The sequence below is a fragment of the Pithys albifrons genome, chromosome 8 (genome assembly GCF_047495875.1).
Source record: "Pithys albifrons albifrons isolate INPA30051 chromosome 8, PitAlb_v1, whole genome shotgun sequence".
In the NCBI taxonomy this organism is placed as follows: domain Eukaryota; kingdom Metazoa; phylum Chordata; class Aves; order Passeriformes; family Thamnophilidae; genus Pithys; species Pithys albifrons.
The window spans coordinates 8,265,337-8,290,960 of record NC_092465.1 but is presented as its reverse complement, the minus strand read 5'-3'; the positions used below and the strand labels follow the sequence as shown (position 1 = coordinate 8,290,960).

Here is a 25,624-nt window from a genome sequence, read left to right as displayed (position 1 = left end):
GAGTTCTCAGGGGCTTTTCCTTCTTTTAATAACTGAACAGCTTAATCTACGAGACACTGACTAAAGTAATGCATAAAGCACAAAACAATTATTTCCAACTGCTAATTTTACAGTTTCTTTAAAAGTCATTTCCTAGATGTCTGCTCATGCTTCCTATGGGGGGCTGTGCTTAGCCAGGGCTGTGTTTCTGGGATGTCTGTCCTTGCACTCCTCTTGAGACACCCAGCTCCATCCTCAACCTGCAAATACAGCCCACAGGTCATCCCAGAGCTGAGAAGCTGGGCTTGCCCAGGGTCTTGGGCTCTCACCCCACAGCTTGCTCACACCAGCAGGAAATCCAATGGCTTTGCCTGAACAGTAGGGCCTGTCATAAACATCTGCACATGGGGGTGTAAGGAAAAGCCCCACTCAGATAGTCTATTATTAGTAGTGCAAAAAGACACTTTCAAAAAGCATGTCCTTCCACCCTCCTTCTCAGTTACTCCTTGACAGAATTACAGGCCCATAGAAATGGACACATATAGGATCTCTGTCTGCCTTCAGATATTCATGTATATTTCGAGATGTTGCAGGAAAATGTTGAAAATTCTGCAGCTGACAGGAGCCTCAGCCATGGACAACGTGCCACAGCTGCCAGGACCACATCCTGACAAGGGTCTGATGAGGAGAGTGTGGAGGGACACATGACCTGCACCACATCCAAAAGTCTAGAGCTTCTGGTCTGCTTAACAAGACACTTCAACTCCCTAAAATACATGAGAAGAGACACCAGCACTCACCTTGACACATCCAGACTGCATTGGTAACAAGTGGATGGCTAAAAGAAGGGAAAGATGCCAAGGACCATGCATGAAAATAGTTCTCTTCACTGATGAGAGCAAAGACTAACCCAGCCACGCAATGCCGATTATTCCCAAACTGTCCTGATTTTCAGTGGGACACTATCTTTGTCTTAGGGCTCTTACCCTGAAGAAGGCCCAAAAGAACACAAAACAAGCCTGTCCTATGGCATCTGTAATTCCTGAGAGCTGGTTATGAGTGAAAGACCTGCTGCTGTTCACTTTCAAGAAGAAGGCAAAAAAAAATACTGAGGAAACCAAAACTGGTACATGGAGAAGACAAATTTTTCAAGAGGCAAACCAAAACCAGCTGAAACATAAGACACTTGAGAATATTTTATTTCCAAAACATAATAGCTGGAGCCTTCCATCTTCTTAACACACTAGTCCAGCAAACAGACAGGTGGGAAACAGCACAGAGTTGAGCCCTTAGAAGAAGTGGCTGGTGAAATAAGATCAGCTGGAATACAGTTTTGGTCTGAAGCTCAACAACATGCTGTACCAGCTGAGACCATCCTGAAAGCTCCACTGCTGAGAAAGGTTTTAAAAATGTACCTTTGACAAATGTCTTCAATCAGAATCTCCTTTAACTCACAAAATGAAAAAGGCACTATTGCGCTGAAACAACTTTTGGTTTGACCAGCTGACATCTAGAGTTCTCTGTGAGACATTTTTCAAGAGAGTCCCAACAACATTATTATACACTATGACTTTACGTGATGATTATTGCTCTTCATCAGAAAATCTTTTACTGTGAAAAGGGTAAAAAGACTACGGATCTTGAAAAGTAATCATACATAATCTGACATAAATCTTCTCTTTGTTCTTCATCTATGCGCAAAACAATGATTCCATCTTGAAGATGTGCTAACACCACAAATGAACAAAAATTAAAAAACACATTGCTGGGAAGAAGAAGTCACTTCTTAACCCCTTCCTGCTGGCAGCAGTATCTGAGCTACATTCCCTGGCAGGTTTTATCCCATGATGTCTCTGCCTGGTCCATAGACCTTCATGTAGCAGAACTAGTCACCTTTACACTGTCCATATTTCTCCAAACAAATTTTCATCGTGTGCCCACACAAGGATGTGGGGCAGTCCCCAGAAAGGTTGGCAGCTGCCTGCCTGTGCCAGAGCACCAGGAAAGCAAGGCACAGCACTCTCTTCCAGCACACCAAAACACAGGGGGAAACAGTGTGGAAGGAAATGTGAAGTTAGGAGGACTCTGCAATACAGCCTGTTCTCTTTGCTGTGCTTTTTCCATTGAAAATATTATTTGATCATGGGTCAGAAATAATTCACCTCTGTCACCTCCTTCCTTTAAGGACTGCAATGTCAAACCAGAGGCAGCTGAGCACAAGGAAGCCTGCAAAGATCTGAACAGCTCCAGCACACTGATGCCAACAAGTGAGCCCATTCAGACAAGGTTAAGAGCCCAGGGCAGAGGGTTTGCCTCTCTTCATTGACAAACAGTATTTTAATCCTCTTTCCTTCCTTGGAGTTATGTTTTGCCATGGTCTATACAGACTAATTTTCTTGACTTCAGACACCTAAAGGTGGACCTGGCTTTGAACCCCAATGGAGTGAACACAAATGTAATGGAAAAGAGCTTTCTACTGCAAGTTGATGGGAGCACTTGGTAGCAAAAACACCTGTTCTGTAGCTGATGTTTTAAGGAGAAAGGTAACACTCTCATCTTTCCCTTCTAAAGCCATATAGTTGCTGTGATGGTGATTTTCACTCTCTTCATGTGGCAGTGAAAACATAAAACAAGCCTACTAACAAGCATGGGCAATGTTGCATAAGGAATAAATTATTCCTTTAAATTTCAGGAGGGCAAACATCTCAGTAGTGAAAAATGCAGTATTTGTACTATACTATTTAAGTGTAGATCTCAAAGCATGTTCAGAAACTTTTCAAGCCTCAGAGATATCAGTATGTTATATGTTCCACACACTCACAATAGCAAAATGCTTTCATGAACAAGGCTAGTAAACATAAAGTGTCATTTTTACTCAACTCTAACTAAGGCTCTCATTACACAGAATTTTATACCAATCCACACAATAATTTTTTAACAGTTTTCTGGTAGTTCTAAAAAATACACAGCACAAAGGTCTGTAGCTTCTTCTCATGTTCCCCAATTACAGAACATTAATCTTTGTCAACCACCTTTGTCTAAGGTCTACATTCTGTGCCACCAGAATACAGACACAATGCCACTTTCTCCCCTGGGAACCAGTAGCCTGAGACAACTCTGAAATCATGACATAACTCTAATAAATCTCTAGAATTATGCCAGCACTGTCTGGGTAAAAATGAGCCCTGAAGCAGATCCTGTGATTCTGAGTCATCAGTCTCACAACATCACAGCAGTGGTTCAGAGGCACTGCAGACCAAGCCTTCTTTCTTCACTGGCTGGGACAGTCTTGCCTAGTTCCTCCTTGCACTGAAGTTTCTCCTGCTTTCTCTCCATTTCAAAAGGCAATCCAAAGAAACATCTGAAGAAGCTCCAGCTGAGACATTGATATTGCATAGGAAATGTTCATAAAAATTGACTCTGAGAATGTATTTTTAATAGCAACGAAAAAAAATTAAAAAGAATTCTTGCATTTGAGATCTAACCTGCCTGTACTGGGATCTGAAATAATTTCACCAGGCTAAGATCCAAACTCATTTCACCATCGTTTTAGGCATCTAATTTAAGAGTAAAGTCATCCAGGCTTCCCTCTATAATTAACAGCAAAACACTGATGACCTAAATTGTACTGTTGAAATACCTAAAATTTGCCTCGTCCTCCCTGCTGATTTAAGTACTTCATCTAAAGGCTTAAAGTCAGGTAAGATGACTTTCAAATTAAAAAGAAATTAAAAAATAAAACCAACACAAAAACAACCGAAGAACAAAAAGCAACCCAGAAACCCAGAACAAAAGATTAAGTTTGCTTTAAAAATAGAAAAGCCAGACAGCTACTCAAGACCCACAAAATATTTAACATCTATGCATTAAAATGTTACAAAATTGAATTAGTTTTACAGTTTGATGAAGCAGATGGACAGAGGATGTGCTGTTTTCTGTCCCCAAAAGCCCAATCAAAGCAAAATAGCATCCTTTCTGATGTCCACATGTTGATAAACTCAAGGGATTAATAACAATGCAGTCAGAGCTGTAGTGTTTCGCTTCAAAGAAATTTGCAAATGAAGATTAATTTTAACAACTTGATGTGTTTCTCATTAATAGCACTGGAAAAACAGAAAATACATGTTTCAAAGTTGTATTTTCATGCAATTATCTGAAAAGGCTTTCTTACAGTGGCGTGAAAATTGCTTACTCTCTACTGGTTTGTAATCATTTCTGCCTTAAGAGTGGTTTTCAGGAGCTCAGCTGCCTCAGGCTGAATGTTGTGAGCGTTTGCCATTTCTGCATGTTGATCAGTCACACTCCAGAGCAATGAGTTTGCAAAATCAGTCTGCAACTTTCTTCTCAGGTTTGCCAGCGGCTGAGAGAGCTGAAAACACTTCAACATCTGCAGCTCTGAATGGTGGTAAATCAGCTTCTTCCCACCCAGAAACAGGCAGAGTGAGGAATCACTGTGCCAGCAAAAAGCTGGTGACAGGCAACACAATGACAGCACCACAGGATCCTGACTGCTGTCCCAGGCGATACCAGAATTATGAGGTGCTCACACTGCAGCATCTGTGACACTACACCTCTGTCCTGCCCTGGCTGCATGTGCTGCTGCCCCAGATCCACAGCTCTTTGATTACCACAGTTCAAATGACACGTGGTCCAAAGACAGCAGCACCACAGGGGACTTGTGTGACCCCAATTTCACAGGACCTGAGACACTTTCTGTGGGTGCTGGTCTGCGCCGTGGTGCACAGTGGGTGGCTCGCCCATACCACATCCCTCACCCAGCTTTTAAACTACCAATACCTCTAAAATCTGCAAGTATAATAATATAAAAGTACCAAATATGGGCGTAATATCTTTTTTTATTTATTTATCATGGCTCCACTGCAGGAGACCTTCACGCTCACCAGCAGCACAAAAGCAAGAGGAAGATTACATCCAGACAACTGGCAGATTTATTATGTAACGTTTCTGCACAGGAAAATGGGATTTGGAGCTTTAGTTTAATGTTCAAGCATTGGATGACTGGATTAAAGCTTTTTACTCATTGTTACTGTTCTGTTACTCCTCCCAAGACTCGTTTATACTGCAGAGGATAAGGGGTGTTGCTTAGATGAAAGGTTTATTTTCTCTAAGCTGCACTGCTTAGAAGCAAGAGTTAATATGGGTCCCATCAGGCTTTACCACTTCAGTATCTTGTAAGAATGAAGAAACTTCTGTAAGGCTGATTTCTTCAAAGCCATAGGAGGGTGGGTTAGAGTACAGCTGTTCTCTGACCAGCAGGGCTATTCACAGTTTCGTTAATTTCCAAGAAAAATATAAATAAAATCTCCAACTGAATTTAGACAACACATATCCCAAGATGAAAACTTAAGTAAACCTCGACAGTAACACCTACATGTTTCTGAGCACTTCCAGGGGAAGCCCTGTATTCTGGGGAACAGTAACAATGTTACGCATTTTCAAAGCACCTTTCATTGTATCACTTCAAAGTGCATCACAAGTGTTCAGTACCCAAGTGTACACTGCCCTGGGAAGCAGATACCACTTCAACTACAGCTTGGTTTAGTATCACACATGATTTAGTGCCCCCAAACTTCCAAACTCTACTGCAAGCACTAGGACAACTTCCAGGGCCATGGGTGTATTTTGAAAGAAAAAAAAAGTAAACAATCTGGGGGCAAAGGGCACACAATAAATAGCTTTTATAGATATCCCATATCATAAATCCAGACACAAAAAGGCTATTCTTGGCCAGTGATAAAATAATAAAACCCAAAGTACCCAAAGTAAACCATAATGTTTCTTTCAGAATTAGACTCTTTGCAAGTTTTTTAAAGACTCTTTGGGCATGCACCCAAAACAGGAGGAGAAAACGTCAGTGTTACAGCGTTGAAATGAGATGAATGTGCTTCATAATTATTTTCATAATTGCTAACTGTTTCCACATGCTTTTTAGCTCCAGTGGTCCATGTGCTCCTGCCTGACTCCCAAGGTTCTGGAGCACTAAAGCAAAGCCAAACCACAACAGCTCAACACGTGACATGGCCGAAACAGCAGGAACATATCCTGGGGCTCAAGATACCAACAGTGGATTCTCCAAAACAGTATATACAAAAAATTATAACACAGACTGCAGTAGATCCAAGCATACCATAAGTTACCACTCTATGGTATGCTTGGATACTCAAATTAATTCCTTACATGCATAGAATTATTAATATTCATCAAAAGTCCTTGAGCAAGAAAGGTCACCATGAAAATAATCCCAAAGTTCTACTTAAGGGTTTCCAACCAAGCTACACAGATACCCTGCAGTTACTTATTTTCCCAATACACAAACTTAGTGCCTCTTTTCCCAGTTTGATGAGATTGACAATATTCAGTTTATGTAGTGATTTCTTTAAAATCTAATCATTTCAAGGGAATGAAAAGCTCTTTCCTCCCTTCTCCGCCTCTGTATGGAAAGACACTGTCCCCATGTAAAAGATGCAAACTGCTGGTAGGTTTGTCATATCACAACAATTCACTGCTATTTTAGAAAAACTGAAATAGAAAAATGGAAAATGGAGATAACAGTATTAATTTTCATCCACTTGATACTTATCCTATCTATTTAGACTTCAGAAAAATGCCTTTGTTTCCCTCAATGTTCCAACAGCAATTCAATCTTGGATGAGGATTGAAGCCTTGTCACAATATAAATAAAACTTCCAGAAACGCTGAAACCATCTGCTCCCTGAGAATTAAACTGGACCTGCTGAAGTACAAAAACACAGAAACAAAGTCTTTGGTGCCACGTAGCTGAAGAATTGAGCCCTCAAAAAAATAGGTGCTGCTCTGAAGAGAAATAATGAAAGGTCCTACAACCTCATACACCAAAAAAGATGGGATATTTCAGCAACTCTGACAGATTCAGGGCTCTGTGTCTCTGTACCAAGAACTCTGGTTCAGAGATCCATAAAGGGACAGGCTTTTCTTGGTGAAAACAACTCACCCTCACCCAGATTAACCTCCTGGCAGCCTCACCATCCTGTTTTCACTCAGAAGTTTTATACTTGAGGTGAACTTCTGGGGACCTAAATTTCATGCTTCACCAATATCAGAGAAGGCTGCATGCTGAACTCATTGCCTTTGGGCAATATCTTAAAAGTTGACTAACTTTTGATTTTTCCCAAATGATGTCAAATCTTGACAACAAAGAGCTGTTTTCAAACACTTCAAGGCAAGGTATGGACACCTCTAAGTCTCAAAAGACTGTAACATGATCAGAAATTAGATGTATTTTTCACAGGTATTACTAAAACAGTTAATCTGTAAATGCATGAAGGCCTCATATGATAATGGTTAAGAAATTTTTTTGGTAGCATAAAGAGTCACAGGGACAGGAAACATAAACCACTTTGCCATGTTACTGGTTCATCAAAGTCAACTTGCAAGAGATTTACTACTGAAAACAAATTCATAACATGAAAATGTTATCTCCATCACAACATTCCCTTTCTTCAAAGGAACCTGATCAAAAAAACAGACTTTATGCAAGGCAGGACAAAAGCATTCACAAGGCAGAATCTTTTCTCATGTAGAAAAAAATTATTTATAAAATCTGGAAGTTTCTGTCCTAGTGGAACAAAAAAGTCAAATATTTGCTGATTAAAAACCAGCTATTTCTATGTTTTCTTAGGAAGTAAGTGGAAACTGGTGGAGGGTCCCTTAAGGTATTTCAGAGATCTCACTAGTGTACTTTATGGGCTTGCAAATCCTTCAAATGCCCACAAAATTTTAAGGATTTACACTCTTGACATGCCTCTGTCCAACAACCAGCACTCTTCTAAACTGAAATGATACATTCCCTATGCAAAGCTATGTAGAGGTAATTGTGAGCAACTTTGGTGACTTTAGTTATTGTAGAAATGATTAGGAGAGGCCTCAAACCTTCCTGGATGCTATGAAAGAGAAATTGTGGAGGAATGATAGCCAGAGGGACAAGCTGTTACAATGCATGATATAGGCTCAAGAGGATGGAAATGAAATCACAAGACATGCAGGACAATGTGCGTGTCTGTGTGCGTATCCATATAAAATTTGCAAAAATTATGGATAAGTATAGATCAAAATAATGAGCTATTAGAGGGAACTGAAACAAGCTTCACTTTCCTCAGGACATAACAGTGCTGCAACTTTACTACACTGAAGAGATGGAAACACACTGTCAATTTACTGTTAGATTTCAAAAACCATTCACTGATTCCTGAACAGTAAGTAAATGTACCCAAAGGATCAAATACTCATTGAAGAAGAGAGAGATGGGCAAAGTTTTTAAAGGGCTGAAGGAGTTCAAGCATTGAAATTCTAAGTAACTGCAAAAAAGAACAGGAGAAAAAAAAAAAGAAAAAAACAAAGCAACAATGGGTTACTGTAACCCAGAACTCTGCAGAAATGTATGCACAGATAATTTATGTAATGTGTGTGTTTCACATTCCTGCTGTTCTGCAGCACACTGTACAACCTGCTGTTATTACATGCTTTACTGGCATGTCTATTACTTTCCAACAAGAAAATCATTACTTTGTCCTGCCTCTTGATCTTGTTGAGTTTTGTATAGCTCACCTGGCCAATTCAAAAACATAAGCTGAAAAATTATCTGTAAATCAGATACCTGACAGAAAAAGCATTCTGCACCACTTAGCTCAGCCAGGGATGTACTGCATCAAATTCTACTGCCCACTTTTTAACAATGATATCACATAGAAAAAATTGCCCTAATATAATGATTCAATATTCAATACAATGAAGAGGAGTCAACAGGGTGCTACCAGTCACAAAAGAGACATTACTGTCTCCCGTTTGTGAATAAACTTCCCTTTGTCATGACTTAATCAACCTTTATTTTTAATTGGCATACATAAAACATTAATGCTAGAAGCTTTAATTACTTTAAAAAACACTTGTTGAATAATTTAATCTCAAAGCACAGCCTTTTCCATATCAAGAACCTCAAGAAACTCCTTAAGGCCAAAAGCCTCCTAGTAATCTGTTAGCTAAATCCAAGAGCCTTTGTGGAAACAGTTAACTCATTTTCAATGGCCAAGCATTGCTTCTACAAATGCTTTTAAATACAGACTTTGCCCCCCTATCATGTGGGGTGTCAGGAAGAGAGATACAATATGGGAAAACAAAGTTTTAGATTTGGCCCAGTCTCAAAAGCAAGTCCCAAATAAAGCAGATGTAAAACAAGACAAGCTGGGAGGAAAACACCTCCCTGATGTACAGAACAACAGATACACCAAACAGATGGAGTCACTTCACCAGAGTTAGGTGGACATTACTCATCTGGACAGCCAAACATGTACCTGCTGGAGCCACAAAACAAGTGTTAATGTATTTCTGTGCCTCCTTTAACTGCACCACCATATTGCGTATTCACAGGGAAGCCACACGTCAAGTCACTTTCACAGCAATAGCCTATGCAATAAAAAGAAAAAATCTTTTATAGCAAGTAAGATGCAGTATAATTAAAATTCTTGAATTCTGAGGGAGAAAAAAGAAAATAAAAACAAGTATAAAAAGGAGTTTGCATAGTACTGACAGCCGGATGGAGGTCCTGGAATGGGAGTTAATGCCAGGTCCTGGAAGAATGCTGACCACATGCAGCAAAAATGCAGACTTTGAAATCCTTTTCAGAGGCACAGCTACAGCTTTAGATACAAAAGTAAATATAGTTCAAGTTTTGTCAAGTACTGCATGTAAACCAGTAGAATTTCATTTCAGTCTGCAGCTCTTCAGAAAAAGTTCTCTGCAGCTCAGATATAGGATAACCTATTATTCCTTTGCTATTACAATGAAGATTTACAGTTGGATATAAAAAGAAAAGGAGGAACTTTCTATTATTGTCAAGCAGTAGAAAGGAAAAAAAAAAAGAGATGATTGTAATAAAAGTGCTGTTTGTTTTTTTTTTCTCATAGGAGTTCATTTATAGTAACTATCAACAGTAGTAAAACTACTAGTCAATCACTGATTCACCAAGACATCCCCACTGTTTCATCTCCTGTAGATTGCAACCCGTTACATTTCCCTGGGATACCACATTTGTACAAGGATCAAAAATTTTTGCTTGGGCATCTTTCTGGAAACCATTTTTTGTTCAAAGACATTTTTTGTTCAAAGGTGAAGAGTTCAAAATTCACCTCAGTACTTCTAGTCCAAGGGTTAAATTACCAGATTTAAAAAATATGCTCCTTATTTCACTTTTTTTTTTTTCATTTTATATACCTATTGTTTCTCATTATGATTTGTGCAAGACGGGACACCTGAATGCAACACAAACCAGCACCTGGAAGGCACTTCTTGCACTATGTCTGTATTTACTGCCTTAACCGGTCAAAGCCAGAGACTTCCATCTCATCCATCCCTTGTTTTCACCAAGCTCAGCCCAGCATATATTTTGGATGGTGAATGTGCTGAATTCTTGCTTTTAATGGAAATCCACTACAGTAAAATAGATAATGCCATTCCCTTCATTAAGGGAAGTCGTTTCCATGTAAATGTGACTATGGCTCATTACTCCATATTTGAGCACACTAACAGCAACACAGGCAGGCAAAAAAACCTGTTTTTCTCAGGTATTTTGCAATTTGCTAACAATTTTGTGTGCTGCTCCTCTTCTCTTTATTACCAGCGCAAGTTCAAGTTCCTAGAAATGATGGAAAGACTCACAGTGGTATGAAAGCAACACTCACTACTGGGCTCTCTGCATCCACAGATCACTGAAAAATAGGTGAGTAGTTAAGAGTCCATCCTGCTCAGCTGAGTCACAGGAGCAGGCAGTGAGAACAGACCAGGAATTTACAGCCCATATCCACTGGGGTTAGATACACAGGGAATACTAATTCTATCCAAAACCATAGAATTATTCCAATAAAATACTGCCTTAAATCTAGCACTATTGACCACTTGAGAGCCAATAACTGAAAGCTATACTGGATCGAGCCCAGCATTCAAAAGTATGTTTTTCATTTACAATTTAAGAGTATTTTCCTAGAATAATGGATGGAGAATGCATAGTACAAGAAAACTCTTGCCATAACTCCTGGGCAGGCACAGCACGTGTGTTATCGCTGCCGCCTGTGGAGCTGCTCCACTGACACAGCAAATACAACCTTAGGGAATTGGGATGCTTTGGGAGCAGTAACTGCACCCTAAATGGCAGCCACAGTGATCACCATGTTTTCTACTGTCCCAGGTTCCTGTCCTCCGGGCAGAAAGCCCAAGCCTCAGACAATTAGCAATAACACCACCTTCCTGCAACTCCTCTGGATTGAGTACACTCCTAAATCTAAATATTAGTGTTTTCCTCACATGAATACGCAAATATCAGTAAGTTTCAACTCACACTGACTACCAAACACTGTCTAACTAGCAGACCACCATATCTGTACCTCTCTATTGTATTGCTCAACAACACTTTGGAAAGGCAGTAAAGTCTTCCCAAATGTTAACAAACCTCAAATACACTGGAGGTATTTTTGGCCATCACAGGCAACTCTGACATTTCAAATTCTCAGAACAACAAATCACCTCAAACTCTGTCAATACTTCTGAAATTGCAGCCTTCAAGGACCCAATTAAATCAACAAAAATTTTGCAACCAATCAAGAACAGAACAAGGGCTTTTAATCTCCAATTTCCTAATTTCCATCCTCTCCCAAGTTAGTGGCACTCTTTCAGATACCTCCACATATGTAGCACTAGGAAAAAAAAAATCTCAGTCACAGAAGATCCTACGATCTATAAACCTCCAGGAAGACTTACACTCTTTTTTTTTTCCTTCTGTCTTATTCTCTCTCCCACACTCAGATTCTGAGCAGTTCTCCTAAGACCTCTTCCCCACCTGCAATCCATTCATTTGTGTCAGTGTATTTCCATCTTGACTGGGGAGGCAACAAATACTATTATGTTTGAAAATCAACAACCAAATGCCTCCATGCATTTAAGATACAAATCCAGTGTTACAATACAAAAATAAAATCATGCAAGGTAGTTGTATCAGGCCTAAACCAAATGAAAAACAAACAAAAATCATACAATTGCTTTAAATATACAGTTTTATGCATCACTTTCTATGTTTGTTAAATCTGTATAGCAAAATAGAGAGCAACAGAACTAGAGAAAGAAGCCATATGTGTTAAGAACTTGATTTCCACAAGTTTATCTTTCTGGGGGTTACATGGACCAGCTCTAGTCTGATCCTGGGCACCACAGACCCACTGACAGCTGGAGCACCCCAAGGGTGCTCCTGGAGCACAGCAGCTTGCTCAGTCTCCTCCTAAAGGAATCCAATTCACACTCTGAATCTGCTCTGGGGTGCAAGCCAAAGTGCAGCAGGGATGATGGGCACTTGTTTCACTGGTACATTTTTGATCCAAACTAAAATGCTACAATGGGCTGATCTGAGAGTTATGGCACTGCAGTACCGAAATGTTCTGCAGGCCAAGGGAATGCCAAAGGATGTGCTTCTATACAAATATTCACAGAATATTATTTCAGTGGAAGCATTCCCTCATCTAGAGGGAATTCAGGATCTCCCCTACCCCACCGCAGGGGAGGTGAGAGAAGGACATCTGACAGAAATAAATGGGATAGGCCATTATGGGTAAAGAGAATTACAACTCTGTAAGTTACAGTAGTTTAAAAGATATTAACAGCAGCAGGTAAGGACATTTATTTACTTTACCTTTTCAATGCATTACTTTGGTAGAAACTGTTCTTCCTTTTTAGAGGGAGGAGAAAACATCCTTTACTGAAGCAGCATTTCATGACAGGAAAGAAAAGTTATCAAGTCCACTTCACCACCTTGAGATGAACAAAAGCAAAAGCTGACATTGCATTGCACTGGTCTTGCTCACATTTTAGACAGCAGTCTTTTCCCACTCAGAAATGAGGCAAGATTTAAGAAGAATATACTTGACTGTTTGTTTCCTTGACACAAATAAAACATTTAATATAGTAGAAATTGAATGAAGCAAAAAATAAAGATGAAAACACACAAAGCTGGTTTTCAGGGGAAGACTTGTTGTGGGTTTCTTGGGTTTTTGTTTTGATTTTTGGTTCGTTGGTTATCTCTTTCTTGCTTTGTTTTGTTTTGTTGTTGTTTTGTGGTTGGTTGGGTTTAGAACAAAAATATCCAGCCCAATTTGAACTCCCAGCTAGGCTGGATACCATGTTTTTATGGTATCCATAAATCCATACCATAGTGCTTTTACCTCCAAGTAAAAATCATTCAGAGAAGAGGTCAGAATAAGGGATGTAAACATATTTCAAGAAAAATCTCAGTGAAGAACCTCCCTTTTTCTTTCAACACTTGCTGACGAGACATGCTGCACATGCTTCTTTCAGAAATTACCTGTCATACAGTTGGACTCGATGATGTTAAAGATCTTTTCCAAACTAAATGATTCTATGATTCTGCAATCTCTCCATATGTGTTGTACAAAGTGAGACAGCTACAGCAGATTCTTGTTGGTGTATAAAATGTAAACAAAGTAAAAAATATCCCCTGAGCTGCTGCACAAGGCTGTGCTGCTCGCAGAGTTAGTACGTTAAAGCATTTTCTCCTGCAGTTTTTCCTGTTCTTGAATAAGCAGGGGGTTTCTATGGTGCAGATAATTATACTAGGAGGAAGAAAGGAAAGAGCTTTCTTTTCCTAAATTCTTGTACAGAGATGATGCCCCCAGCATAAAATTTAAAACATTCTGCTAGTTCTCTTTATGTTTAGAATATAAATACAAAAGAGACCAAAAATAAGAATTCAGATTTCCTGACATATTGATAAATATTTCAAATTTATTACTCAATTCTCATTTTATGACCAGTGCATTCTTTAAATTACAAACTTATTGTATATTAATGGTATTAAAGTTCTGAGACAGAAAATTAATCGAGTGAGGTTATTGTAACAGAAAAAAAATTCTATCAATTGCCTGTTTGTTTTCCATTCCTCCCACTAAAGACACTATTCAGGCAGCTGACACAGATGACCACGACACTCCTGCTCACTATGACTCTATTCTCTCCCATGACCTCAAAGCTATACATTTCCCAGTACCTAATAAAATTAGTGGATCACAGTGGAAGTATCCAAACACATAGATGGATTATATATGTATATATTACTGTTTTCTGTTCTGAGACTTCTTTTTTGCTGTTGGTAAATGCCAGCCATACATTTACATGAGACAACACTTTTCAATTGATTAGCAATGGCAAAATAAAACCAAGAAAACAGATGACATGATGCTATTTACCTTATAAAGAGACATAGGACATTGGTAAAGGTAGAAGGGCTGTTCAAAGAAAATTGTTAGGAAAACTCTGTGTATATGACTTGAAAGATGGGAAGCTGGGGAAAAAATTGTACAGAAGACAATCACAGAATGCTTTGGGTTGGAAGGGACCTTAAAAGCCACCTAGTTCTAACCTTCCACTAGACCAGGTTGCTCAGAGCTTCATCCAGTCTGGCCTTGAAAACTTCAAGGGATGGAGCATCAACATTTTTTTTGGATAACCTGTTCTATCACATGGAGATCACATGGAATCACACAGAGAATCACACGGAAATATAACAAAACTGAAGGTAAAAAGAAGTGAGAGAGCTCTGAAATACAAGAAAATGTATATAATACTATGCATACGTATAAACCCTGTCTTTCTCCTAAAAGGTGAGCAAACAACTTGCATAAACTGACATTGCCTTCAGGAACCATTTCAGAGTCTGACACATAATATTGGCATTACAATTCTGCCCTTTTGAATTTGAAAACATTCCACAACACTGAACAGCTATTACCAAAAATCTTGGAGAAGTCCTATGATATTTTGACCACTGCCCTTCATACAGCTCAAGTACTGCAGCTCCATTGCACGGTATACCAAAGAATTGTTTCCCTAAGATATAATGAAAATTATTACAGTACAAATTTTATGATTAGCCCTGCAGGCATTATTCAAATAAGCAGTTCCACTTAGTTCCATGAAGAAATCCATGCAAATAAGCACCTTAGGAATGGATCATGATATAGCAATACTTTCAGCCATTTCAGGGACCAAAGGGTAACATATCTTTGATGTGCTACAATACAATGAACTTTTGTACTGGAAAAAACCCCAAAACTTTCTGTAACTAATTTCCTTGAATTGGAGCTACCCACCCATTTCAAAGTCTCCTGACCTTGTGGGCTTATTACCTCAAGCAGATTTAAACTTATATTTATATTTTATGACATCTAATTGCCCAATACAGTTATTTGTGCCCTGGAACAAGAAGGTCCTTGACTAAACTTTTCAGTAGGATCTTTGTTTTGTTGCTATTTGCCGCAGGATACTGAACCATTCTTCACAAATAAGATGAGAATTACTAAAAGGACATTTCTAGAAAGAACTACCAGCAAGATCTTCTTGAACTGCACTATTTCCAACTCAGGTCACCCAATATTTATAGGCATTTTGTGTTTAGTTAGACCTGTTATTAGATAATTCAATTTAAACAGCTCTTTTGTAAGATTCAAAACTGCAGTACACCATTACTCCTAATTAAGTGTACTTGGGCTCAAATTCTTGCTCTGAAAGACTCCCCTGTTATATATCAAATGCTTTGATTGGTCTCTGAGGTCTTAAGATGGGAAAGGAGGTCAGCAGCCTCTGCACCATCAGGAGCAGAGAGAGCAAACATGGGGGATGGATGATCAGTGGCACTGGCAGTGCTTAATTGACTCTCTTGCACTTACTCAGCATTTCAAACAAGTTTCACGTCTTTCCCACTGACATTTGGAATTCTCTTCATATTCTCAAAAATAAAACTCTCACATTTGCTCAGCTTGTTTTCTGAAAAGCTATGAAATGTGGGGTTTTTCCTCCCCAAAGTAGTGCAAATTGCAAATATTGCTCCAGGCAGTCTAAAATAACCCCAAAACCATTTAAAGAATCATTTTCCTTAAATTATCACATTGTTTAATACTTCCTAATTGATTTTCTTAGGCAATATCCTCCAAATGCCAGAGGGCTTTTATCTTATCAATTTTATCTCAGAATTAGTCAAAACTATTTACAGATTCTCTACATAAATAACACATAATAAAGTTACGTGGCTGTTGCCAGCAGTGTAAAGAAAGATTAGAAAAGGTTTTTTAGCTTCAGTCTCAGATCTGTAGGTCATCCAATGTCCTTCCTAATGGATAAATACAGTAATTTATCATCATCAGTCACCATCAGCATTGTTCTTTTTACTATCATATATTCATGAACATTATTCGATGCAGCTGAGTGGAGCGTAAAAGAAGTGTATGATTAAAGTGGAAAGGGACAGAGTTTGAGACATCTGAGATTTTGTGAGTAATGCAGTGACCTGAAATACAACACAGGTCTTACAAGAGTTACAAAGACGGTGTCGACAAATTCCAGGTCCCTGCTGGCAGGACACAGGCAGGTGTAGCAGTAGGTGAGCCTACCTATGTGTTCCACTACAATGTTGAAGAAAGTATAATATGTGAAGTACCATCTCGTACACCTACAAGTCCTTCCATAGGTCAAGACACATTCCAAAGCCCTGTTAGTTTCAAAATAAAACACAACAAAACACAACAACAACAAAAACTACAGTACCCCTCTAGGCATCTCATATTACATTCATCCCTATTAGCACTATAGGAAGAAAGTCTATGTTCACGTTTGTGATTCAGTAACACACGCATGTAATCTCTGAATGCCCCCAAGCTATTAAAAAATGCAAAGATGATGGCTTTCAAATTTGAGAATAACATCAAACAACATATCTGTTTGCTTAAAGAGTTCCTCCCTCTTGTTAATTATCAAAAACAGCTTGCCTGAAGCAATACTTTCAGTTGGAAGATGCTGTAAAGAAACACTGACAGTATTTTTTAAAATAGTTAATACAATATGTGGGGATGACAGTTTATGTGTGGATCTCTTAAGGTCTGAGGCGATTGATCCCAATGCCAGGCTGCGGTTCTAGACTGCGGTTCTAGACCGCGGTTCTAGGCTGTCTGGACTGATGAATGCATCCTTAAGGACCAGAGAGCCACCTGTATTATGTGGATGCCTTGTGGCCAGTAGAATCTCTCCATGTATGTGAGGTGAACTACTGACCAATAGTGTACTGGCATGTTATATGTAGGAGTAGATAAAAGTGAAGCTGTTACTAAAAATAAAGTCTTTTGTCTTTGGTGAGCCTTCTGATCACGCTGCAGGCTGAGAGTCTCTGCCTCCTTGACCGCCGCAAAGCTGATCTACATTACCCCATGAAAGGGTGACCCCAATAACAATATGCATGTTCAATATCTGAGGCTACTATGTAACCTACAGCGTGCCTGCAATTCACCTTAACACAGAAGAGCCAAAAAGATTGCTCTGTCTCACAGTTTTTCATTTACTGCGTTAAGTAATCCCTTTAATCCACCTGCAAGTGGAAGCCTCTAAATGATGAAAAAATCAGGTGCTATGTTAGGCTGCACAGATTCCCACATGCTGCTCTGCAAGCAAGACACACTGCAAAAAGGCATGGGAACCATGAGGGGAGGGTACCAGGATCAAGAGCATCAGCATGGTTACCTTGCCCTGCATCCACTGGCACAGACTTCCTTATGGTTGTAACCCTGGCATGTTCCCAAGGTAGAAAGTGGATAAAGCTCTTGGTAAAGTTTTCTGCATTAGGAAACTGAGTTTCTGAAGAGACACAGGTCACTCTGAATTTGAGACGTACGTGAAATACTTATGTGCTATACAGCCACTTAAAAACGAGTCTGACTGCCCTCAAGCTACCTGAGACCCTGTACATACACAGACTAGTTACAAGGTGTCATATACTCTGATGCTTCTCAATTACCATAAGAACCATTTCACCAGAAAACAATATCCTACTTCCCCCTGCTCCATAGAGCTCAGAGCAGAGGACTAGAAATGCAATGAAGATGGAAGACAAGCTCCAGGCTTTTTGTGCCAATCACCACAATAAGGTACACGACTGAACTACATCAGAACAGTCACAAGGCAAAGAGAAAATTAATTAAGGCCACATGTAGTATTTGAACATGACTCATCCTGTGCTTTACTCTAGAACTTGAATCCCGAACAGTTTCAAACCACCACAGTTAATATATTTTCATATAATCTTCTTGTGCTGCTGTTCATACAGTCAACAGATATCTCCAGCCTACACTCCTTCCTCCTGGATTCGGCACAGATACAGTATGGCCTTTATACAGTGCAAGAAATAGAATTTAAAAGTTAAAACTAACATTCAAATGATAGCTCTTTAAGAAATATTCTGGGCATGATAACACAACCTAATTTCACTACTTTTATAGGCTTTTCTCACCTGCTGTTTCTGACATTGTGCAAGCCAGTATGTTGGACAGAGTGCCACAATAAAATAAAACTTCTGCTAGGTTGGTAAGCAGGAAAAATTCAAAGTCACTTTGGATTATGTGCTAGAACAGAATTTCTTACTTCAGCCTGAAGCCAGCTGTGAACACAAACAAGAGCAGTGGGCATGGTCTTGACTACCTAGTTAAACCTTTCAAGTTACTAGAACTGTTGCGTGTATATGATTAAGAGTTCAAGTTTCTCCATGACCCATCAAGCTCAAAATGACCTGAGTAGGGCAGGGGACAGCCCTTTCACCTTGATGAATCCTCATTAAGGTGAATACTGCTCTGCACAGACACAGATATCCATCAATGGTAGTGCAAGATCAAAGTCCTTTTTTTGGGAAAAAGAAATAAATCAATGAAGGAAGATATAAAAATTTAAATTATTTTGGCTTTAGCCACAGAAAAACAAAACAGAGATTGTTGCCTTTTGTTCAGATGTACTTTTAGAATGTGCCAGTTTTCTGGTGACCACAGAAACTGCTCCTGAGACAGAGAAAAATTCAACTCCTTAAATCAAGACAGTCAGTCAAACAGTGGTTGATTGCCCCTGTTTGTATACTAAATATGTAGTTTAAATGTTTACCAAATAATATCCCTATTTAGTATAACACAATGCAATCTGATTTCATTTGTCCTCACCTATTTTAAGCAGAACATAGATTCTAAAACAACACAGAAAAAAAACCCACAACTATTTTTTCTTTCTATTTTAAAATCAATTTTAAAAAGACATCAAGTTGGAAGAGTAAAAAAAAGCTCAGGAGAAAATGATTATAAATTTCCAAGGTCCGTCTTCCACACACACAAAGATCAGCAAGTAGCACCAGGTGGTGTAGATCATCTGTTTTTTTGTAAACAGACTGAAGCCTCACAAAGGTAATGCCTAGAGGAATTATCTTAGTTTTTCATCTGCAAAGACAGCAACATTCATCAACCAGCTAGTCATACAGGTACACTATATTTCCCAAATATGTTGTGTCCAGAGACTACCAAATGGTTGTGCCTTCTAAAACAGATCACTAAACCTCATTGTCCAAGACCCCTTAAAAGCTACAAAATGAAAAACACTCCTTTTTGCACTCTCTAAATGAAACTGGGGGGGCCACATTCACTCCTGACACAATGCTCAAGTGACAGAAGTCTGAGCACTTTGATAGAGCTTTCCAGAAATTTGCACAAATACAAGTAATTTACAACTGTTTTCCTTTCTACAGATATATCGCCTGAATGTAACACTGTAACTTTTGCAATAAATATGACTCATCATTTAGCAATGAGTCGAGAATAAATCTGGCTAATTTATCAAACTGATCAGAGAAACATGAACAACACTGTTAATGGAAGTTCTTATTAGATGCCCTGGCCCAGGGGAGCCTTGGTTTAAAAATCCCAGCAGAGGAAGTGTTGGATATGAAGTTGTATCCAACTTATTTATAAGCTGATGGCTATGGATGCTTCAATCAGCCAATTCAAGCTTTTATTTAAAGTGGAGAGTTCCAGCACTAGCCTGCTGTAATTGAAATCAAAGCTCAGATCGCAAGCCTATACATTTATCAGAAATGCATCAACTTTGGTAGGACTATTCTCAAAGGTATCTCTGAAACCAAACTTTGAAATTGGGAAAGAGATTAACACTTAGAAAATCTTGGTGTAACTCATTGTTCCTTCTAGAACTTACCACCTCTTCAACAAAAAAAGATCTGCTGCTCCTGTTACATTAGGAAACCCATCACAGGGCAGAGGTACCTTCTTGTTAAAAATGAACAAACTACCTGTGACACATGTAGTGACGCTACAAGATTACACAAGCTTACCACGCAAAATGCAGCATTAAACATGAGTACCTGGATGGAGATGGATTTACTGAAGGCCCTAAGAAGGCTGCATTTTCCACATGGGCCACCCTGTGGCAGTGTTATGGAGTGTGGAAAAGCAGGGTGAACATATGAATTCCTGTTTGTTCTTTTCCCCCTGCCTACCACAGCACCCAGTTGCAATTCAGCAACTGCAACCACAAAAAGCCAATAAAAAGCTTTGAAACTATAATATCTCTCTGTTAAAATCACAGACACATCACACTACCGCACTAAGAATGGTTTCTAGCACAAATCTAGAGTCAGACGTAGCCTGTGATCAAGCCCTAGTGAGCTACAGTCATGTGGATCTTTGCTGCTGCAGAGGTGCCTTGATGTTTATAAAGATCCACAACCCTGGCCTTGCTCTTCATGGAGCTCACTAAAGGATTATGGCCTGCATCCTTATTATTGGCATTTAAAGCCACAGCAAGACCTGCCATCCACTAAAGGAAACATTTTCTATGCCATGCTGTTACACACTGCATGATGTCCCTAGCACCTAAGAAAATAAGCAACTAAAATTGATTCAATATTAACTTTAACCAAGAAAAGTAAACTTGGTCTGGGAAAACCTAGTGAGAATATACAGGGCTTCCCACCTACACTTCACACTGCCAGGCCCACAGACAGACCAGTGGATCCATCTCTAAGAGATGCTGAGAAGTCCAGAGCAGTCAGGTGATAATATTTCTACATTTAGGATAAATTCCTAGTATTTAGTGTGTTTCAAATTGATAACTTATTTCTGTTCCTCATTATGACCTAAAAAAAGCAGTCAAACTAGTAATTTTTGCTATACAATATTAAGCCTGCTTTGAAAAGACTTCCACCTCCAACAACAATTGCCAATTCAACATGTCTGACTTGAATATAAAGAAACAAGAGATTGGATAAGTTCAAGTGCTTTTTATTACATCTAAAAGCAGTATCCCTCTAAAGCAAAACAATGTCCCTGAAATTTATGAGCTCTGTGAACCCTTCAGACTATTTAAAATGATCTTGACTTTTCCATAAATTCTGCTATTTACATAAAATTTAAGCACTAATGGAAGTTACAGATCTGTTTCAGGTAATGTAAGTTAGGCAACTAATTTATTCAAGCAAGCTTCTCAAACTCAAATGTATTATTTTATCAGCATTACATGAAAATGTGCCATAATACATACATTTTTCAGCAAAAAGCATACATCTTTAAATTTATTTGAGTGAACGGGTTCACTGATACTAGAAAGGGTACTCAGAGCTTAACGCGCAGCCTGGGTGTGTGTGCAGGACTGGATACTCAGGCACGGGCTTTGTAAAGCATAACCGTGCCCAGCAGCTGTCCCCGATGCCGTTTTGCACCCAATGTGAGTGCATCAGGAAAATTAAGCTCTGTGGATGGATGTAGCACAGAATTAAAACGTGAAACGCGGCTCCCCGCGTACTGCGAGACTCTTCAGGTTGCCGGAGTTTTGGACAGAAAGCGGTGCGCACGGGCAAATGTGCAAGAAAAAACCTTAAATCTGAGAGTACCACTGGAGTTCGCTGGTGTCTGGGGGCGAGGAAGAGCTGAGAGATGCCTCAGGGGCCTCACCCGCTGGGCACAGGGGGCAGGTGAGCGGCCCCCGCACCGCACTAGGTACCGGAGTGTTCCCCCGGGGGGATCCCCATCCCTTCCAGTGCGACAGCGCTGTCGCCCCGGAGCATCTGACACAGCGATCAGGTAACGAAAACTTCGATTTTCTGATGATGACAGCCAAGTTCGCCTGCTCCCCGGTACCACCCCTTCTATGCGGACGCCGCCCGAGACTCGACAGCGAGCCGGTACCGAGCGACACCGGCACTGAGCGACACCAGTGCCCCGCCAGCCGCGGGGCGGCACCGTCGTGCCAAGGGACGTGACTACCGCCCGGACGCTGGCAAAATTTCCCCGAGAGACCTTACTGGCCTCCTGGGGCCGCTCCCTCCGCGACCCGAGTGGATAGGGCGGCAATGCGGAGCGCGGTCCCGCGGCGCCCCCCGCCCCCGGGCACACCGCACCGCCGGCAGCCCCGGCCCCATCCCGCGGTGCCTCCGCGACTCCTCGCGGCCGGCAGTCCCGGACAGGGCACGATCCCCCTGGCCAGGGAAGGATCGCCCCGGCCGTGCGTTCTCCCCAAGGGGCAACTCGCGGGGAAACAGAGCGCAAACTACTACGGTACCCGCTACCGCCGGGGCCGGCGCAGCTGGATGATGACCGACACCCCAACCCCGAGGCGGGGCCGGGCAACGCTGGGTTCCCTCCGGGCATCCCTCAGACGGCTCCGCGGGGCTCCCTCTTCCCCCGGGCCGAGCCGCCCCGAGGGTGCCCGTATCCTCCGTCCTTCCCCTCCCACACTTTTCCCCAGCTCCGCACAACTTCTCCGGGACGGCGGCCACCCCCCGCCCCGTCCATCCCCAGCCCCTCGGCGCCTCCCGCCGCGGGTCGCACCTGGTCGGGTTGCGGCGGCGGCGGGTTCCCCCTGCCGCCCGGGTGCGCCGGCTGTTCCTTCATGGCTGTCATCGCAGGGGCTCGGCTTGGCTCTTCTCAGTGCTGCTGCGGCCCCGGGCACCCCTCCCTCGGCGCCAGCCGCATGACACCAGCCTCCCCTGGAAGTGGCGCGGCGGAGGAGGAGGAGGAGGAGGAGAATGAGGGAGGACGGGCGGGCGGGGGGCGCGGAGCCGCCGCCGCGGCAGCGCCGCTACCGCAGTGCCCCGGCGCGCCGGTGCTCAGGGGGCGCCCGGCCTCGCCGTGCCCCGCGGCGGGGGGCGGCTCCGCATCACCGCCGGGCGCGGCCGCGGAGCGCCCCGCGCAGGGCACGCTCTGCCCTCCCGCCCCGCTCCTCTCCGCTCCGCTTCCCCCGCTCCGCCCGCCGTGGGCCGGCCCGCCGCCGCCAGCAGGTGTCACAGCCGCTCCCGCCGGCCCGGGAGAGACCATCCGCGCCCCCGCCACGGGGGCGGCACGGCCGGACTGCGGGGGGGCCGCGCTGCCGATACCGCCCCGGTACTGCCGCGCGGGTTCGCGGGTGCTGCTGCTCCGCCGCCGGCTGGCAGAAACCACGATGGGGGGATAAAGGGAAGGGAAGAGTGAAGGGAGCACAGCTTGTTTGCTGTAACGCTGCTGCTGGTCCAGCACGGCTCCGGACTTCCCCTGGCACGGCAGGAGCTGTCCTGCCGCTGGCCAGCCCTGCCGCGGCGTTTCGGCAGCGAGTGGCCAAAGGCGCACCTCCCCAGTTGTACGGGAACGTGAAGCTCCTCATGGGGCATCACAACCGTGATTTGCACCAAGGCTGTCACCTCAAAAAGCCCGAGGCTGTGAAAGGCGTCCCAAGTACCCGTTTTAGCTGAACTCAGCAGGCCCTGCAAAAGGAGAACTTCAAAGACCGTCGGGGACACAATTTACCCCGTGCCCAAAAGTCCTACCATCAGGTGGTTTTAAAGGGTTTTTCAAATGGATGAATAAAGGAGACCATCTGAAATTTGCCTCTACCCAGCAAGAAGGAAACAGTTGAACATGTGAAGGCAGATGCTCACTCAAGCCACAGTGAACAAGAGCCTTTGTAAGGAAATTGAACCTCAAACCCAAGCAGATGAAACACTAAGGCTTGGGCTGCTTGTTAATTCAGATTGGTTTTATGCCCCAGTGCTCAGTAGGATCACAGAACACAGAGTGCTGGGATGGGAATGCATAGCTGGCAGGAGAGAAGAACACCAGCACTGTCTTAGTCAGCCTGGGTCTTGAGAGACTGAAAGGTAGAAGGAAAGCTGTCAGCACATGGTGAGAGGAGTGTTTGATCATTTTTAATATATTTTGCATCAAACTCACAAGAAAGGTCAGTTCTGACTGGAGGGTGGGCATAATTAATAGCAGTGACAAAGATCTAAGATTTCAGCCTACCATGGGAACTGGTTAGAAAGGGACAGGAACTGAGGAACTACAGATCAGTCAGCCACAGAATAGAGAATACTGAGTGTTTCCGCCTTCCTCTATCACCCATATGTATGTTGGCTTTTCCACCAGTCAAGAGACACAATTTCTCTTGAAGTTCTCATAAAAAAATTTTAGAAAAAAAGCCCAAGCAAATGAACTTTGCAAGCACCTAAACAAAAACTAGATGATGACTAATAGCTACCATTAATTTGTCAAGAGTTCATCATGTCAAACAAACCTGATTTCTGTCTTTAATAGGCTAACAAGTCTGTCAATAGGAGAGCAATGGATGTCACCTAGATTGACTCAGAAGGGCTCCCAGCACTGTCTTCCAGGACAGTTTCATGTGGCAGAGAAAAATGTCATCTGAATAAGCATCTACTAAACTATCTTTCCTGCTTTGTTTCCATTTGCCCTTAGCACTACTGGCAGGGCAGTTTTCGAATACAGGATCCAAGGTCAAGGAATGCAAAGCAACACAGACATGTAACAAGCCATCCCAGGTGTGGCAAGCAAGGTGGTCTAAAGGAAAACTGAAAACAACTTGGGTCAATTAGTCTTAAGGGAAGAAAACTGGAATCAGATGGGAAACAATGTTCAAATGCTTAAAATGTGTTACAAAAGAATGAAAATAATCTCTTGATTTCTATCTAAATGCCTGTCTAGAGCAATATGAGTACAGTTCTTCCTAGAGTAGGAGAATTGTTTAATTTAACTGACTCAATCTCTTTGTTGCTGATTTTGTGATTCCTTTCCAGCATGACACCAAGGACCACCCACAGGCCACTGCATGAGACCAAGCTACAAGACTGTTCATGCCTGCACAGTTGTTTTCTCCCAGATCAGGAATCAGCGATTCCTGCACTTCTCTTCACACCATCTCTGCCCTTGCCTCTCCATTGCATATCTATTTTCTCTCTTTTAATGTATTTTTTCCCTAACTTCTTCTGCTGTCAGCACTGTCCCTTACCTCCTTGACCTCTGCCACTGCTTATCTTTGTTTAATAATTGCACTGTGCACAGAAAAAGCAAAGAGGGCAACCAAGATGGCATTTTGTATACCCCCATGCCTATTGCTTTGCTTTACTTCCACAGAGCAGCTTTTACTGCAAACCCTGCCCTTGCTTTGGCTGTGTTCTTTAGGCCTTGGGATCTTAGTTTTTCTGAGCAATGCATAACATAGATTTTGCCTGTGGCCTCTAGGTGCTACAGTAATACAAATAATGTCTTAAAAGCAGATGTATTCTGATTCATGCTGTTTATGGCACAGGTCTATCACAACTCAACTAATTATTGAGCTCCCATCACAGCTGAAAAATTCTAATGATTTAGGGTTTGAATGGGCATGTTTCAATAGAGATTACTTTCAGCTTGTTTTCAATGAGATTCATTGTCATGGAGTTATTAATCAAGGAGGAAAA

The 25,624-nt window shown here is 41.7% G+C and overlaps 1 protein-coding gene across 1 annotated transcript in view; it reads right to left on the bottom strand.

The window, feature by feature from the left end:
• DPP10 (dipeptidyl peptidase like 10) overlaps positions 1 to 23,132 on the bottom strand; it is a 254,412-nt gene extending 231,280 nt beyond the window's left edge. The window contains exon 1 of the mRNA XM_071562404.1: positions 22,725 to 23,132. Coding sequence (XP_071418505.1) covers positions 22,725 to 22,796 — 72 coding nt within the window. The 5' untranslated portion in view covers positions 22,797 to 23,132. The remainder of the gene's footprint in view (positions 1 to 22,724) is intronic.
• Positions 23,133 to 25,624: the final 2,492 nt, after the last annotated feature.